The sequence below is a fragment of the Musa acuminata genome, chromosome BXJ3-4 (genome assembly GCF_036884655.1).
Source record: "Musa acuminata AAA Group cultivar baxijiao chromosome BXJ3-4, Cavendish_Baxijiao_AAA, whole genome shotgun sequence".
NCBI lineage: Eukaryota > Viridiplantae > Streptophyta > Magnoliopsida > Zingiberales > Musaceae > Musa > Musa acuminata.
The window spans coordinates 43,661,859-43,676,616 of NC_088352.1; the positions used below are offsets into that span (position 1 = coordinate 43,661,859).

General features: G+C 39.6%; 3 protein-coding genes across 6 annotated transcripts; 2 read left to right on the forward strand and 1 right to left on the reverse strand.

Moving 5' to 3' along the window:
• The first annotated feature begins 485 nt into the window (after positions 1–485).
• LOC103982800 (probable methyltransferase PMT18) lies at positions 486–3,853 on the forward strand. 4 transcript variants are annotated; one of them, XM_018824529.2, is made up of 6 exons: positions 486–704; positions 1,185–1,888; positions 1,971–2,181; positions 2,264–2,561; positions 2,639–3,106; positions 3,369–3,853. In XM_018824529.2, the coding sequence occupies exons 2-6, from the start codon at positions 1,190–1,192 to the stop codon at positions 3,595–3,597; spliced, it is 1,905 nt and encodes a 634-aa protein (XP_018680074.1). In that variant the 5' UTR covers positions 486–704; positions 1,185–1,189; the 3' UTR covers positions 3,598–3,853. The 4 variants fall into 4 exon arrangements, with proteins under 4 accessions (XP_018680074.1, XP_009398109.1, XP_065005595.1 ...); XM_009399834.3 differs by lacking the exon at positions 486–704 and adding an exon at positions 807–937; XM_065149523.1 differs by lacking the exon at positions 486–704 and adding an exon at positions 934–1,065.
• A 977-nt stretch (positions 3,854–4,830) lies between these two features.
• Positions 4,831–6,037, reverse strand: LOC135637108 (auxin-responsive protein SAUR32-like). Its single transcript, XM_065149524.1, has one exon. It carries the CDS (start codon positions 5,551–5,553, stop codon positions 4,984–4,986), a length of 570 nt encoding a protein of 189 aa, XP_065005596.1. The 5' UTR covers positions 5,554–6,037; the 3' UTR covers positions 4,831–4,983.
• Positions 6,038–6,848: 811 nt separating this feature from the next.
• Positions 6,849–14,120, forward strand: LOC103982797 (uncharacterized). Its single transcript, XM_009399832.3, has 6 exons — positions 6,849–8,396; positions 8,788–9,221; positions 9,399–9,560; positions 11,456–11,531; positions 13,305–13,463; positions 13,801–14,120. The coding sequence occupies exons 1-6, from the start codon at positions 6,975–6,977 to the stop codon at positions 13,900–13,902; spliced, it is 2,355 nt and encodes a 784-aa protein (XP_009398107.2). The 5' UTR covers positions 6,849–6,974; the 3' UTR covers positions 13,903–14,120.
• Positions 14,121–14,758: the final 638 nt, after the last annotated feature.

Below are 14,758 nucleotides of genomic sequence, written 5' to 3' on the forward strand. Positions count from 1 at the left end.
CAAATAAAATTTTAGATCGAAAGTGATAAGCAAAAAGATAATTTTATTCTTGCTTTCGTTTATAGATTGAAATTATTTTTTTATCGATAATATATATATATATATATATATATATATATATATATATATATATAAGAAAATAAAAAAATGATTCAGATTTTTTAGTGGATCTGAGTAGAAATTGTGAAAGGCAGGGAGTAAATGTTGTCACTCACTTTGAACCATGTTTCAACATCTGGATTGCTACAAACTAATGTACAAGAATAGTACAAAGCCCTGACTTGAAGTTGAATTCTTATTCTAAAACTCAAAAAAGGCTTACAATTTTTTATCCAGAGAGAGAGAGATGGGGACTTGTGAATCAGAGCACTTTGGGGCGAGTATGTCTCCGCAATACGCGGCCTCGACGACTTTCTATAAATCGTTTGCCCAGACTAAGTCCTTCATCCGAGCCTCTCAGAAGCAGAGCAGGAAACCATAAGAACAAGAACAAGTAAGGAACAAAGCAATCTGCCAAAAAAGGAATAGTTTCCCACAAGCTCTTCCCTGACAACCACAACATTGTCGAGTGATCTTGAAACCATAAGCCCTCTCTCTCTCTCTCTCTCTCTCCATGTGCTTCTTGTCATGTTATCTCTGAACCGAGGAGAGGAAAGCAGGTGGTAACCAGAAAAACGAGGGACGTAAAGGGGCAGCTTGTTCAGGTATGCCCATGCTATCACTGTTTTCTCTTTTGTTTAATGGGTAAGCCCATGTGAAGAGGACTCTGCAGATCTCTGTCGTGAATTATTCTTTTTTTGGTTGGTTTGGTGGGGGCTTTGTTCAATCCTCCTCGTGGGAGGTGGCTATTTCATTCATGAGCTCAGTAGTATATTGAAGGTTGTCTGTAAGTTTTCTTCTGCTTCTTCCACTGCAGACCTGTTGAGGCCTAACACAGGTAGATGTGCCTTTTGAGCTCTGGTGTTGATCTGGTGCTTTTGATGTTTTGCATTCTGCAGCCTGTTGTTCCCTCTTCTCTCTCTTTTCTTGTTTGAGTTGTTGTCATTGTGGTTAAGGAGACCTCAGGTTGCCTCTGCTTTAGGCTCCACATTTTCTTGATTTCATGATCTGGTGGTATTCCTGACTCTCAGTTATGATGCATTTGTAGTTTAATGTCTGAATGCTATCCTGTGCAAATCTAACAGGTCCGATGGCCAAAGACAATTCTGGATCTCTAAAGATCCACCCGTCGGAATCGAAGAGGCGTCGTGTAACCTATATCTTCTCTGTGAGTGGCCTCTGTGTTCTGTTCTACATTCTTGGGGCTTGGCAGAACAGCACTACACCCACCTTGAATCAGAGATCCGATTTGGCGTCGAAAGTTGAATGCGACAATGACTTCCCTCGATCCACCGAGTCATTATCCACCTCCTCGTCATCAGAGGGTGAAACCCTCGATTTCCAAGCTCACCATCAGCTAAGCTTCAATGATACGTTCATGGTGACGGAGAAATTCCCACCTTGTGCTCTGAACTTCAGCGAGTACACACCCTGCCAAGACCTAACCAGGTGTAAGAAGTTCGCGAGGGCGATGCTAGCGTACCGAGAGCGACACTGTCCTGCACAACATGAGCTCATCCGGTGCCTGATTCCTGCTCCACCAAAGTACAAAACACCCTTCAAATGGCCTCGGAGCAGAGACTACGCTTGGTATGACAACATTCCTCACAGGGAGCTGAGCATCGAGAAGGCTGTTCAGAACTGGATCCAGGTCGAAGGCGACCGGTTCAGATTCCCCGGAGGTGGCACCATGTTCCCGCGTGGTGCCGACGTTTATATCGATGACATAAATGCTCTCGTCTCACTGACTGATGGCGATATCAGGACTGCCATCGACACAGGCTGCGGAGTAAGCCCCTTCGTCTTCCCAACCGAGGTCTGGATTTCCCTTTTCCTCATCGTGAAGCAATCTCAACAACACATTGCTGCAGGTTGCCAGTTGGGGAGCTTATCTTCTGAAGAGGGACATCCTAACAATGTCATTTGCACCAAGAGACACACATGAGGCGCAGGTGCAGTTCGCTCTGGAGCGGGGAGTTCCGGCCATGATTGGAGTGATGGCTACACAGAGGTTGCCGTACCCTGCGAGAGCATTTGATATGGCTCATTGTTCCCGGTGTTTGATTCCTTGGCAAGATTTTGGTGAGTTCAATTCCAAATAAAAAATCACCACTCTTGTGTGCATGCTAGATTGTCTTACACATCCATGGACCTTCTGTATCAGATGGCCTGTATCTGATTGAAGTTGACCGAGTTCTCAGACCTGGAGGTTACTGGATTCTCTCTGGTCCTCCAATTCGTTGGAAGAAGTACTATGTAGGCTGGGAGAGGACTCAAGAAGATCTAAAGCAAGAGCAAGATTCAATAGAGGACGTCGCCAAACGCCTTTGCTGGAAGAAAGTAATCGAGAAGGGCGATCTTGCGATTTGGCAGAAGCCCATCAACCATGCCGATTGCATCCAGAGCAGAAGGATCTACAAAACACCTCACATTTGCAAGAATGACAATGCTGATGCTGCCTGGTAGGAATTTAGTGCACCGTATGACAAAAATGTGCAGAAATATGTTCGCCTTTTCCTTAGCATTGTCGTGTTTGCAGGTACTGGAAAATGGAGGCCTGCATCACCCCGTTACCAGAAGTAAGCAGTAGCAGCGAAGTAGCAGGTGGTGAACTCCAGAAATGGCCCCAGAGGGCATTTGCTGTGCCCCCAAGAATAAGCAAAGGTACAATCCCTGGCTTGACCGTGAAGAAATTTGAAGACGACAACACGGTGTGGAAAGAGCGGATAGAGTACTACAAGCGAATCATTCCGCCGTTGTCTCAAGGGCGATACCGAAATGCGATGGACATGAATGCCTACTTGGGTGGATTTGCAGCAGCTCTGATGGATTATCCCATCTGGGTGATGAATGTAGTCCCTGCAAATTCAGATTATGACACCCTTGGTGTGATCTATGAGAGGGGATTCATCGGTACATATCAGGACTGGTGTGAAGCCTTCTCAACTTATCCCAGAACTTATGATCTCATTCATGCTAGTGCCATTTTCAGCATTTATCAGGACAGGTATGTGTCTCTTTAGCAGCCTTCCTTTCATTACTACACTCCCTACAAGTTCGGAAAGCCAATTCATTCTCTGATCCATGGTAAATTCAATCTTTGCGTGTCAAAAATCTCCTGCATCTTTCTCATGCCTTTATTATATTTGTTTGTGCCAGATAGCGAGTGCTACCCGAAGTAAGTAACGTAGAACATATGGCATCAGCAAGAGCTGTGACAATGCGATCTCTCTTATCTTAAAGATCTCACTGATGGAAAGTTTTTGCAGGTGTGGTGACATAACATACATACTCTTGGAGATGGATAGGATACTGAGGCCGGAGGGAACAGTGATAGTCCGCGACACCGTGGACGTCCTCACGAAAGTTCAGGGGATTGCAGAGAGGATGAGATGGAAGTGTAAGATCGTGGATCATGAAAGTGGACCTTTCAACCCTGAGAAGATCCTTTTTGCTGTCAAGACTTACTGGACAGCTGCTCCTTCTACACAGCAGTAACTGATCCAACTTCGCCATCCTTTACGTTCAAGTTTGCCTTCTTCAGATAAAGGTCTCATGCAGGTCGTCCTTTGCTCATCCAAAGAGTCTGCTCTGTCCTGTGGTGCTCAGAGATGTTTGCTAAGATGCAGAAAGGAGCGCAGAGTTGTTGCGTTGTTTTTGATCCACATTAAGATCGAGGTTTGATGTTGTGAGAATCAAATTAGTTGTGTAATTGTACTCACACCGAAATAAATGGCATCTTCATCATTGAATTGATACTCATAATATGCACCTGTTCTTGAGCAAAACAGAGAATGTGGTGTATACATTCGTCGATCTCTTCTGTTGCTTCTATCATTTTGCCAGATAAGAAGAACTTACAGCTTGAAACTTAGAACCTTTTAGTATTCAAATTCCAGCCACTGGTTATTCATTGGTATCATTATCAAAGAACAGGAAAGAGACTAATATAGAGAGATCTACTCTGCAGGATGGGAATTGTTGCTACTTCCAGTGGATTAAGAGGAGCTCTGACAGGATTCTTTCTACAAACCAACTTGTGATTGTCGAAGCAGAAGTCAAAGAAATAAGATTAGAAGAGGCCAAAGACAAGGACCAAAATCTTAGCAGAATGTAAACGTGGATATGGGGCTGTAGGTCTTTATCTAGCTGCAAATTCTTGACAAATACATGTGAAGGCTTGAGAATACTTGTTGACATTTAAGCTTGTCAATCATCCATTCAAAAGAGAAAAGGAATAGAAGATATGAATGATAGTATAAATCATTCCGGCATGTTCACAGTAGACTTTCGGCTCCTGAATGATGGTGTTAGAAACTATACTTCATAAAGTCAAGTCAGAAATGTTATTTAATCGGTTAGTCATCATTTCAGGACGTAAACAATGACATGAACAATCCCATTCTTCTCCTTTTCGCCACCAAATGTGACTGCTTCCTACCCAACATTCACAACATGACCCACCGTAGAACACCTTTGCGTCAAACTAAAACTAGCATTCCAGATAGCACTGGTAGATGATTACTCTATTGCTTCTCCAAATATTCCTTCCAGCTAAGGCTCCGGTGTTCACCCAATCTACATCAAGAAGGTTGCCATGGTACACTACTAATTAACAAGGTGAAATTTTCATTTATGTATTGCATATATATATAAGAGGTTTGAGAAAAGTCCATAGTTGACTTTGAGCATCCTCACCAATGCGTGTTTGCAACAAAAGCGATCATGGAATAGAAAAAGATTACAGACCAAACATTCCTCTGTTCACAAGTTATCGTCATCATCACTGTCAATACAATTGATCTTTAACAACTTTCCAAAAGCAAGCCAATAATGAAAATCCAAGAAAGAAAAGGGGGAGTTTTTGGTTTATTGCTTCAACCATCACGCTCCAAAGCATGCAGCAAAGTGGGGAAGGTGGTGATGACTGTGTTGCCTGTGATGATGATGATCGCCATGGCGATGACCACCGCCAGCGGCAGCGGCAGCAGCAGCACAGGCTCGCTCGTTCTCGTGGTCGTTAATAACCGGCCTGTGGCGGTGCTGATTTTGGTGCTGGTCGTTGTGGCGACGACTATGGCCAGCAGCAGGTGCAGCACCGGCAGCGCCGCCCTCGCCATCGATGAGATCCTGCACATGGCGGAAGTGATCGACGCCGCAGGGGATGACGATTGCCCCCTTCTGGTCGAAGCCATATTCCTTCTCTGCCTCCTCCAACAGCTTCGCAAAGAGCGGGTGGTTGAGGTACACCACCGGCACGACGAACCGCTGCTGCTCCTCCCCTTCCTGCCCAACCCACATCACCATGCAACCCTTGGGCGGCATCCCAGCCTTCTCCTTGTCGTGGCCCAGATGTGGCATGTGCAGCTGAAAGCTCAGCGACGTCCACAGGTGGCCGTGGTGGTGGTGGTGATGGCTGTTATTCTTCTTGTCCACCTCGTTGTTCTTCCTCATCTCCGGATCACAGCAAAATCAAAGAACCAGAACAGGAGATCAACTACGTATGTATATATCTGCAGAGAGAAGGTGGGGGCTAGAGAGAGAAGGGCCAGGGGTCGGAGCTGGAGATGGCAAGGCGGAAGAGGGTGAGGGAGGAGTCACAGAGAGAGGTTGGGACGTTGGACATGGCGGAGAGAGCTCACAGAAGGCTTCGTAGGATCACAGTAAGAAGGGACTTTTAGAGAGATGGAGAGGATATGCTAATATAGAGAGAGAGAGGAGCCTCTGATCCTGATCAAGGTCGGAAAGAGAAAGATAGAGAGCGAACATTAGCTTCAAAGACAAGGTATAGTGGGATTCCGTGATGCATATTTTATGGTGTGAAGGAGCCCCCGGCGAAGTCGTCGGCCTTCCGCGTTCGTGTGGGACTGAGTCCAGCCGTCTTCATCCTCGGGAGGGTTCCGAAATGCCACCCGCTCCACAAAGAAGGCGAATCGTGTTCCTTCCGTGCCTCAAAAGTTCACCAACTTGTTCCCACTCATCATTTATTATTAGATTTTTCTAAGTGGTTGGCTTCAAGTAGGAATGTATTGGTTTGATGAAGACTCTTGGCTTCTAATTGACTAAATATTTTGATATACATGGGTGAACAGTGTAGAAATTGTGGTGGCCAAGAGATGGACCAGACTTGGTCTATCATGCCTCAGCATAGCCAAGTCTACAACCATGGCCATAGGTCCATTATAAGGATATTGATATGGAACTTGTTTGGATGGAGCCACTTGTCGTTGACGTGGGTGATGAAAAGGAATACATATTATTGTTTTTCTACGAAAATATGGAGATTATGTGAGCAAATTGTCAATATTCGTTGTAAGTGTTTCCATAACTAAGATGGATAATTTATTACAGCTAATTTGGAAGGCCACCAAATGAAGCAAACCTACTTCTTATACCTAAAGGACCAAGGGGGATGTGTCATGTTTATGTTAACTGGGATCATCCTTAGGTTAATTAGCACAAAATTAATGCAAATAGTTCAGATAATATGGAACGTTTAAGAAGGTTTAGTTTTGTTATTAGGGATAATAACTTTGTCTTGTTGGTGACTATATCAATGAAACATATGTTATTAAAGAAGGCCTGATATATATACATTTAAGGAATGAATTATTCTTTTATCTTTAAATCTTTAAAGTATTATTAACATATATACTGAAAAGGATATATATATAGATATATATATATATATATATATATATATATATATATATAGGGGAAAAGACGAGCATTTTCCATCCCCATCTGATTTGCGCGGGAACAGAGTCGCAGACCCTCTCGTCACCCACCGACTCTTCTTTGTTCCTCTCGTATTCCGCAACGAAGCCACGAGTTATACATTCTTTCTGCCCTCGATCCCACCGGATTCTGTCCCGATGCCGGTAACCCGGTCGCAAGCGATCTCCTCCAAACCTCGGTCTGAAACCCTAGCGGCCTCTCCGCCGCCGTCGTCGCTGGATGCTCTCCTACCGTCGACCACTACGAGAACCCATCCTCCGATGCCCCCTCCTGCGACGCCTCCCTCTTTCCTGGGCTCGGGTTTCGAGATTGTTCCCTCCGGAGGGGTGCCGCCCTGCAGGCGGAGCCTCCGCTTGGCCTACCTGTCGGTTGCCCCCACTGGGAGCGCTACCTCTGACGCTGCAGAGAGTAGTGTTAAGAGGAGGCGACGATCTAGGGCTTCCAGCACTGCGGGCGAAGCGGAGGGCGGGGATATCGGGTGCAAGACTTGCGTGCATAGGGGAAGAAATGAAGTTTTGGAAGTCAGGTCTGTTGCAGAAGATGCGGTTGGGGGAAAGTACATGTTCCTGAGGTCGGGGGCGAAGATTTTTCGGAGAGGGTTGGACCAGACGTTGTTAGAGACCGATAAGGTTCCAGTAGAGAAGCTGGTGACCGATGTGCAGTGTGTCGAGGAAGCCTTTGAAAAGGATAAGAATGTTGATGCTGACGTGGTTGCAGAGAGGTTGGAGGAGAACACTGAAGAAGAAAGATTCGGTTCTAAAGAGAAAGGAAAGGGAATACTGAGAGTGCCAGAACCAATCGAGCTACAATTCATGAAAGTGAATCTCACCGAAAGGAAAGGGAAGGACAAATTGGTTATGGAAGAAGATTATTTTCCGGTATATGCATCTGAGTTTGGCATGGATGCCGACATGATAAATCTGAAGGATGCTGTGGAATACTCGCAGAATGATGATGTATCAGTGAACAAAAGAAAGCCTCAGAAAAGAAAAGGACGAATTGATTCTCGAAAAGAATCAGACAGGACAAGAGCTATGGAATTGGCTCCCAAGTTTGCCTTCTTTAAACCTAAAGAAGATGGCAGCTTGGAGGAAGAAGAAGGACATCAGGAAATAGAAGATTTGTCACCAGATGCTGACCATGATGATTGGCCTGGGCCATTCTCTACTGCCATGAGAATCATCAAAGAAAGATGTGAAAAGCTGAGGGCTCGTGAGTCAAATTCTTATGTGAAGAAGGATGAGACCAGCCAATTAAAAATTCCATGGATGCCTTCAAACAACTGCAAGCCCTTTGCTCAGCCACCTCCAACACTTCGAGATTTGTGCATGAAAGTTCTCTCAGATAATGCTGAAGAGATTGAATCATTTGATGGCATTCCTGATGTTCTCAAACACAAGCTTATTATAATGTTATGTCACTCTAGGAAAATGAGTCCTCGCCTTATTGGTCTTCTTGTGAGAGGTAGTCCCACTGAGATACGCTTAAGTGATTGTTCATGGGCAACAGAGAACCTGTTTCAGGAGGTCTTTTCCCAATGTAACACAAAATGCTTGAAGGTATTCTTTACTGCAGTTGGCATTATTTCAGTTATTCTAATGCTTTGAGAATGACGATTTATTTCAATAATTGGTCATATTGTTAGTTTTCCTCTTCCTTTTGCATCAGAAATGATACAGTTTTATATGGTTGTTAGCAGAATGTTCTGTGAAGGGCATGCAAGTCATATTGTGATTTTCATTTTGCGACTTTGTACATCAAATGTCAAGTTTCCCATACAGATAACTGAGTGCACTTGAAAAGAAAGAAAAGAGGCATTTGCCAGATCCATTGGTTTTGCTTCTGTTTTTTGTTTTGGTTTCTTTTTTATCCCTTTAGATTGTTAAATTACCATCTCTAATGTTTTTTTTTTTCCTTTTTCATTTGTTGTTCTTGCATATTTGTGATCAGGTGGTACAACTAGACCTATGTGGAAGATGTTTGCCAGACTACGTGTTGCGTGGTACCTTGGCCCAGTACCCACATAGTTTGCCTTCATTAACTACAATATGTCTCAAGGGTGCTTATCGTCTTTCAGATGATGGTTTAAATGCAATCATTCATTCAGCACCTTCCTTAAGATCTGTAAACTTGTCACAATGTTCTCTTCTTACCTCATTAGGGATCATAAATGTTGCTGCTAAATTGGACACAGTCTTGACAGAATTATATGTTGATGATTGCCAAAATGTGGATGCTATGGCTATTCTCCCTGCTTTGAAGAAACTAATTCATTTAGAGGTTCTGTCAGTAGCTGGAATTCAATCTGTCTGTGACAAATTTGTTCACCAGCTTATTCCTGTATGTGGTTCACACATGAAAGAACTTATCTTTGCTAGATGCCAGTAAGTATCTTACCGTATATGTTTCTTGTGTTGTTAAAATGAAACTTCCTGAAGTTGACTGGTGGTAGTATATAGTCATCTACATGCAAAAGGCTATTCTTATCATGATATCTGTGATCTTTGCTCAAATTGTGTTATTAAACATTTCTGATTCTTGGTTTTGTTCACTTGGCACAGGAAATTGTCTAGTGCTTCCGTCAAAACTATTAGTGCATATTGTTCTAGATTATGTGCTATTGATCTTCGGAATTTGAACCGACTAAATGATTCTGCAATAGGATATCTTGCGAATGGTTGTAGATCACTTCAGAAACTTAAGCTGCGTCGCAGTGCATTCAGGTGCTTTCATTTAACACTGTGCCAAATTGTTTGATTTTAGTTATAGTCTTTTGTATATTTACTTTGTTTCTTACTAGGTTACATTATTATTAGTTGGTATGAGTGAAGTTTGTGGTCATGCTTTGCTATAATATTTCGTAACTTTCGTAGATTTGAAACATTATCTTTTCATATGATTGGGTTGTAGGAATTTCCAGCCAAGCTTGTGATGATTGGGACATGGTTAGTTGGTAAATTAGGGTTGGGATGAAATGCACCACTGGAGTATGGGACTGATTGGACTTGGCCAAAGATGAATTAGGACTTTGCGAACTCCCAGGACTTGCTGATGACTGGTAATAGCTAGGTGGAATTGGTCAAAACCAGAAAAATCTACTGTGTCAGCTGGAAATTGTTAACATATGATTCTCCTATTGGTTCTTTGGTTTCCCGAATGGATTGAACCAGTCAGGCTGATTCCAAGTTTTTCTTTTTCAGTTGGGATGAGGGGTTTTGGTTTTTTCTGTCCCCTTAACTAAAATTGACTGATCCAGATTAGAGTCAACTGATCTGGCAAACCATGTTCCAAGTTTACTGCAAAAACAGTTAAATAGAATTTCAAGTTCCATGAAAAACAGTCGCTGTCAATCACACACAACCACTTAAACATTATTGCTTAATTTAATTTACTTGTTATCAAGTAATTTTAGTTATAGAATGGAAGTTGTAAGGTTTATTAAGTTCTTGTTTCCAGATTCATTGGGAAATTATTGATACTTGAATTTTAAATAGTTTACATACACATAAGCTTTCCATATCTTACAATATATGTAATTTCTTTCTCTCAGAAGCTTTCAAAGATGGAAATCATAAAGAAATGTTTGCATGGTGAAGTTATTTAGATACTTCCTTTTGAATCATGATATATTAGAATTTCTTGTTTACTTATTGATTTATAGTTAGTTATGAAGAATATTGTTAACTCTCTTATGTTTTTTTCTGTCTGTGCTAGACACTGATAGTAATATTTTTATATGCTTCTTGGCACATGCTAATTGCTAGTATATACACAGGGCATAATTATGTAAAAGTTTTAAGTCAACTGCAAAAGAGGACCAAACTCATTTAGTTTATGATGGGCAAATCATCTGCATTTTCTAGGAAGTCACACTTAATTGTATTATTCATTTTTTTATGATATATAGGTTTTATGTGGATCATGTATGCGAAGTCTTGATTATGTGTTGGATATTGGAAATATGTTTTTCTTGGCATTTCTTGAGCAATTATGAATATGAATGATTTTTTTAATGTTTTTTGCAAGTATATTTTACTAAGTTTATTGTGAATGGTTGTTAGACTTCTCATAACAAATATCACAAATATATGTTTATGGAAGATTTTGTGTATGCTGTGTCTTTTTCTACTTCTCAAGATTTTTGTGTAGCTTATTTGTTTTCTTAGCTTAATGTCAGTGCTTCATGGATAGTTAAAAGATTTCATTTGGTTTAGTTATGCAACAAAAGCTTTTTTATGCTTTCAAAATTTGTGGATTTTCCTCCACCGAAGCTAAATCAGAGCTAAAGCATTTTGATAAACTGGGTTTATCACTGACAAATAGAAGTTTGTTAAGAATATGTTATTTTGATAAACTGGATTTTCCTTCAAATTTTTTATTCAATAATATTTTAAGAATACTATTTGAAGCGAATTCATTTTGATAGTGTTTGTAAATATAAACCAACTCCAATTTTCTCCCACTTCCAATATGAGATTAAACGGGGGTGTTTGATAGTACTTGTTTTGTTTAGCTCATGTTCTCTTCACTCATTATGGTTTCTGTTTACCCATGCGCAAGCTGGCATGAGGCATTACATATCATTGAGTTATGTGAATTTTCTTTTATCACATGCCAGTGATGAAGCAATTGCAGCATTTTTGGAAGCCTCTGGAGGTTCATTGATTGAGCTTTCACTGAACAATGTCGAAAAGGTAAGCTGCCTGATCTTACCAATGGTTGTGTCTTGGAAGTTCTTTATTGCAATTGGTTGATATTAGCTGCACTTAAATGTTTATCTACAAAGTCAACTGAAAACTTAAACAAGTATAAATAATGGGTTATTTGGCCCTGGTACATGCATGCTTGTTTTAAGGTGGTGATGCAGCTCTGTGACATAATTGAGCAGGTTAATTTGTTATAGAACCCTGTTAAATACAATAGGCTGATGCTATCTGAGTCAGTTTTGTTCTTCCTTATATTTCTATAAAATCTGGTGTATAGGTGGTTCTAGATTTGTTCTTGCTGTCTTCTTTTTTTCTATTTTGTATCTTCTTGGTTTTTGCCTCTCAAATCAGATAGATCAATATATGGTTTCAAGTAAAAGAAGGAACATGTGGTATTTTGATAAAAACAACACATGCTGATTTTTTTGTGTGGAAATGGAGTCCAATCATAAAAGGAATTAAAGGTCAAATTAGTTTAAGTGTCATGCGTTACACCAAGTGTCGATAGTTTTTTATGTATAAAATGAAGACCAAAACTCAAATATGAAACCTATCTAGTGAGTGTTTTTGTACATACTATTCAGTAAATACATTTTATAGAATTAAGATATTTCCTCATCTTAATTTGGGTAATAAATTCGGCTTTGATTTCCAAGTTATGAATTTCAATCCTATTTTTAGATAGTCAAAATTTATCGTGACTAAGAAATATCAATATTCAATTGAAAATAAACACTATCAATATCTCTAACAAATTAAAAAAAACTCTTAAATATTCTTTTATGAGACTTCTTCTCAATAAATATACTAAAAGAAGTTTAATTATTTCTTTGGTAAAGTCAAGATTTCTATTTTTCTTAGTAATATTTAAATAAATTTATTAGGCTATCTAGAATATTCCTTTTATCTGAAAGCACTTCTATGAGCGATGTGCATAAAAAAGTTCATGATGGATAATTAACATTGCAGTGTTGTCGTAATAAAACAAAGCCAATTGTCATCAACAAATAGTTGAACAGATTTGTAGAAGTTTATCATACATATAAATTATGACAAAATAGTTCATTTACAAAATGAAAAATCATATATGTATGCATGATTATCTTATGGTTCATAGAACAAAATTTTTTGCTAGTCATCATCATTAAGCAACCACTTCAAAATGTCTATTCTAGCGTATTGTGAAGGTAGAGAGTTTTTGCTATACTTGGAAGGTGGTTTGCTTGCTGAGATATGGAAGTTAAATTCTTTTTGGATTCAATCATTGCATGCTTGAGCTTCTATGATTTGCACACTCCAGTATTTTAGCTCTTTCTCTCATGATTGGATGAACCAAAGGTTTTGAGACTATTGCAGCAAAATCCTATCCTTTCTTGATTGAGGCACTATTCAGTTGCAGCGGACTTTTGCCCCCTTCTTTGACACTATTAATTGATTGAGCCACTTGTCAGTAGGGAATAATTATTGAAATTTATAACATATTTTGCTGAAGGTTTTACTTCATAAGTGAATTTTATTCTTTTTTCTCGATTCACTAGACGTCTACATATATTTCATAGTACCAATGTATTGATTGTTACACATGTAGCTTGTTTTGGTGTTAAAAAAAAGTGAAAAACCATTTGTTTGTTCTCTTGAACAAGTAAATTAGCAAAGTTTGTATCCTGCTCTTATCCAGTGATGCCAAATAAAATGATTGTATCGCCTTTATAAGCGTTGCACTTTCTGTTATGGAATCATGTGATCTCAATTCTTATGCAGGTTGCACAACAAACTGCTCTAGCCATTTCTCGCCAGTGTTCCTCAACCTTGTACAGTCTGGATCTTTCATTTTGTCGAAAATTGACAGATGAAGCACTTGGTTTGATTGTGGACAGTTGTTCATCTTTAAGAATTCTTAAATTATTTGGATGCACCCAGGTACTTGTTCCTTCCATTTCATTCAAATTTCATTACACTACAGGTACAATATATTTGGTCCTATTCAACTTTGAATTATTAGCTTTTAAAAAATTTTAGCCTTGTGCTTTTTTCTTTGAGATATTGCATGAAATTATTATCCGAGTGAATCCCATAGCAATTGTTATGATTAAAAGAAGTTGTTCCAAAAGGGTCAATGTCACATAGTTCTATTAGCAAACTTTTACAATGTCTGATAATCCATTACTTGAAGATTAACAGACCCTAGAATTTTTTCCCGAGTAGATAATGTATATAATCTACCGAGTTTAACTAAGGGGATAATATTTCTATGCAGGCCACAGAAGTATTTTTTGGTGGTCACTCGAACTCCATTGTCAAACTCATTGGATGTAAAGGACAGCTATTAGACGAAATGGAGATTCCTCATTTTGTTTAGCAACAAAGATTTTGCCCCAAGGTATTAAACTCTTTGCCTGTTAAGATCGGTGTTCGTTAACACTTTGGTGGAAGCAAATGATAGTGTTTTTTTAAAACTATGCCTATTCCCTACATCTAGTTTTTCTTCTGTTTTCGGGTGGGGAATGGAGCAATTAAAAGACAGTAATGTTTCGACAAAATCAATGTATGATGTCTTGTTTTGTGCCATTGGTTTCACTAGAGATGTTTACTAGCATGTCCGGGGACAAAAAGAAAGTTCCATCTAGTAGCTCTCGATTTAAGTTGATTTGAAATCTTTGATAAAAGAAAAGGTTTGACAATTTAGCATGTGGAGTTCAAGAAATAATTTGTTTATTAAAGAAAGGGGGGGAAAAGACAATGCTTTTTCTCTTAAAAGTGATTGCTTGCACACACATTTGACAAAGGTGCCTGTTAGCACATTGTGATTAAAGCGGGAAAAGAAAATTAATCTCATCTTTTAAAAAAATAAGAAGTGCAATATAGAAATAAACTAAAAAGAGGATGCTCTTTGAGAGAGAAAAAAACGTGGGGTTTTTTTTGGGGAATTTACTGAAAAAATAACAGAGCAATCAAAAGCTTGTTATGAATTTATAAACATATACTTCTTTTTTCTTGGGAACATTGTAACAGCAAGAGTATCATTCAGAAAATAACATTGAAATTAAATTACTACTCTACCCCACGCTCCACTTTTTTCCAATTTTAATGGATTTGCAAATGGTATCTCCCCATTTATCATACCAAGAACATGACCGCTGTGGGTAAAGCTTAAACCAACAAAAAATCATCCAGCGAAACTAATATCAACGAGTATTCAAAACTTGTTCACTTGG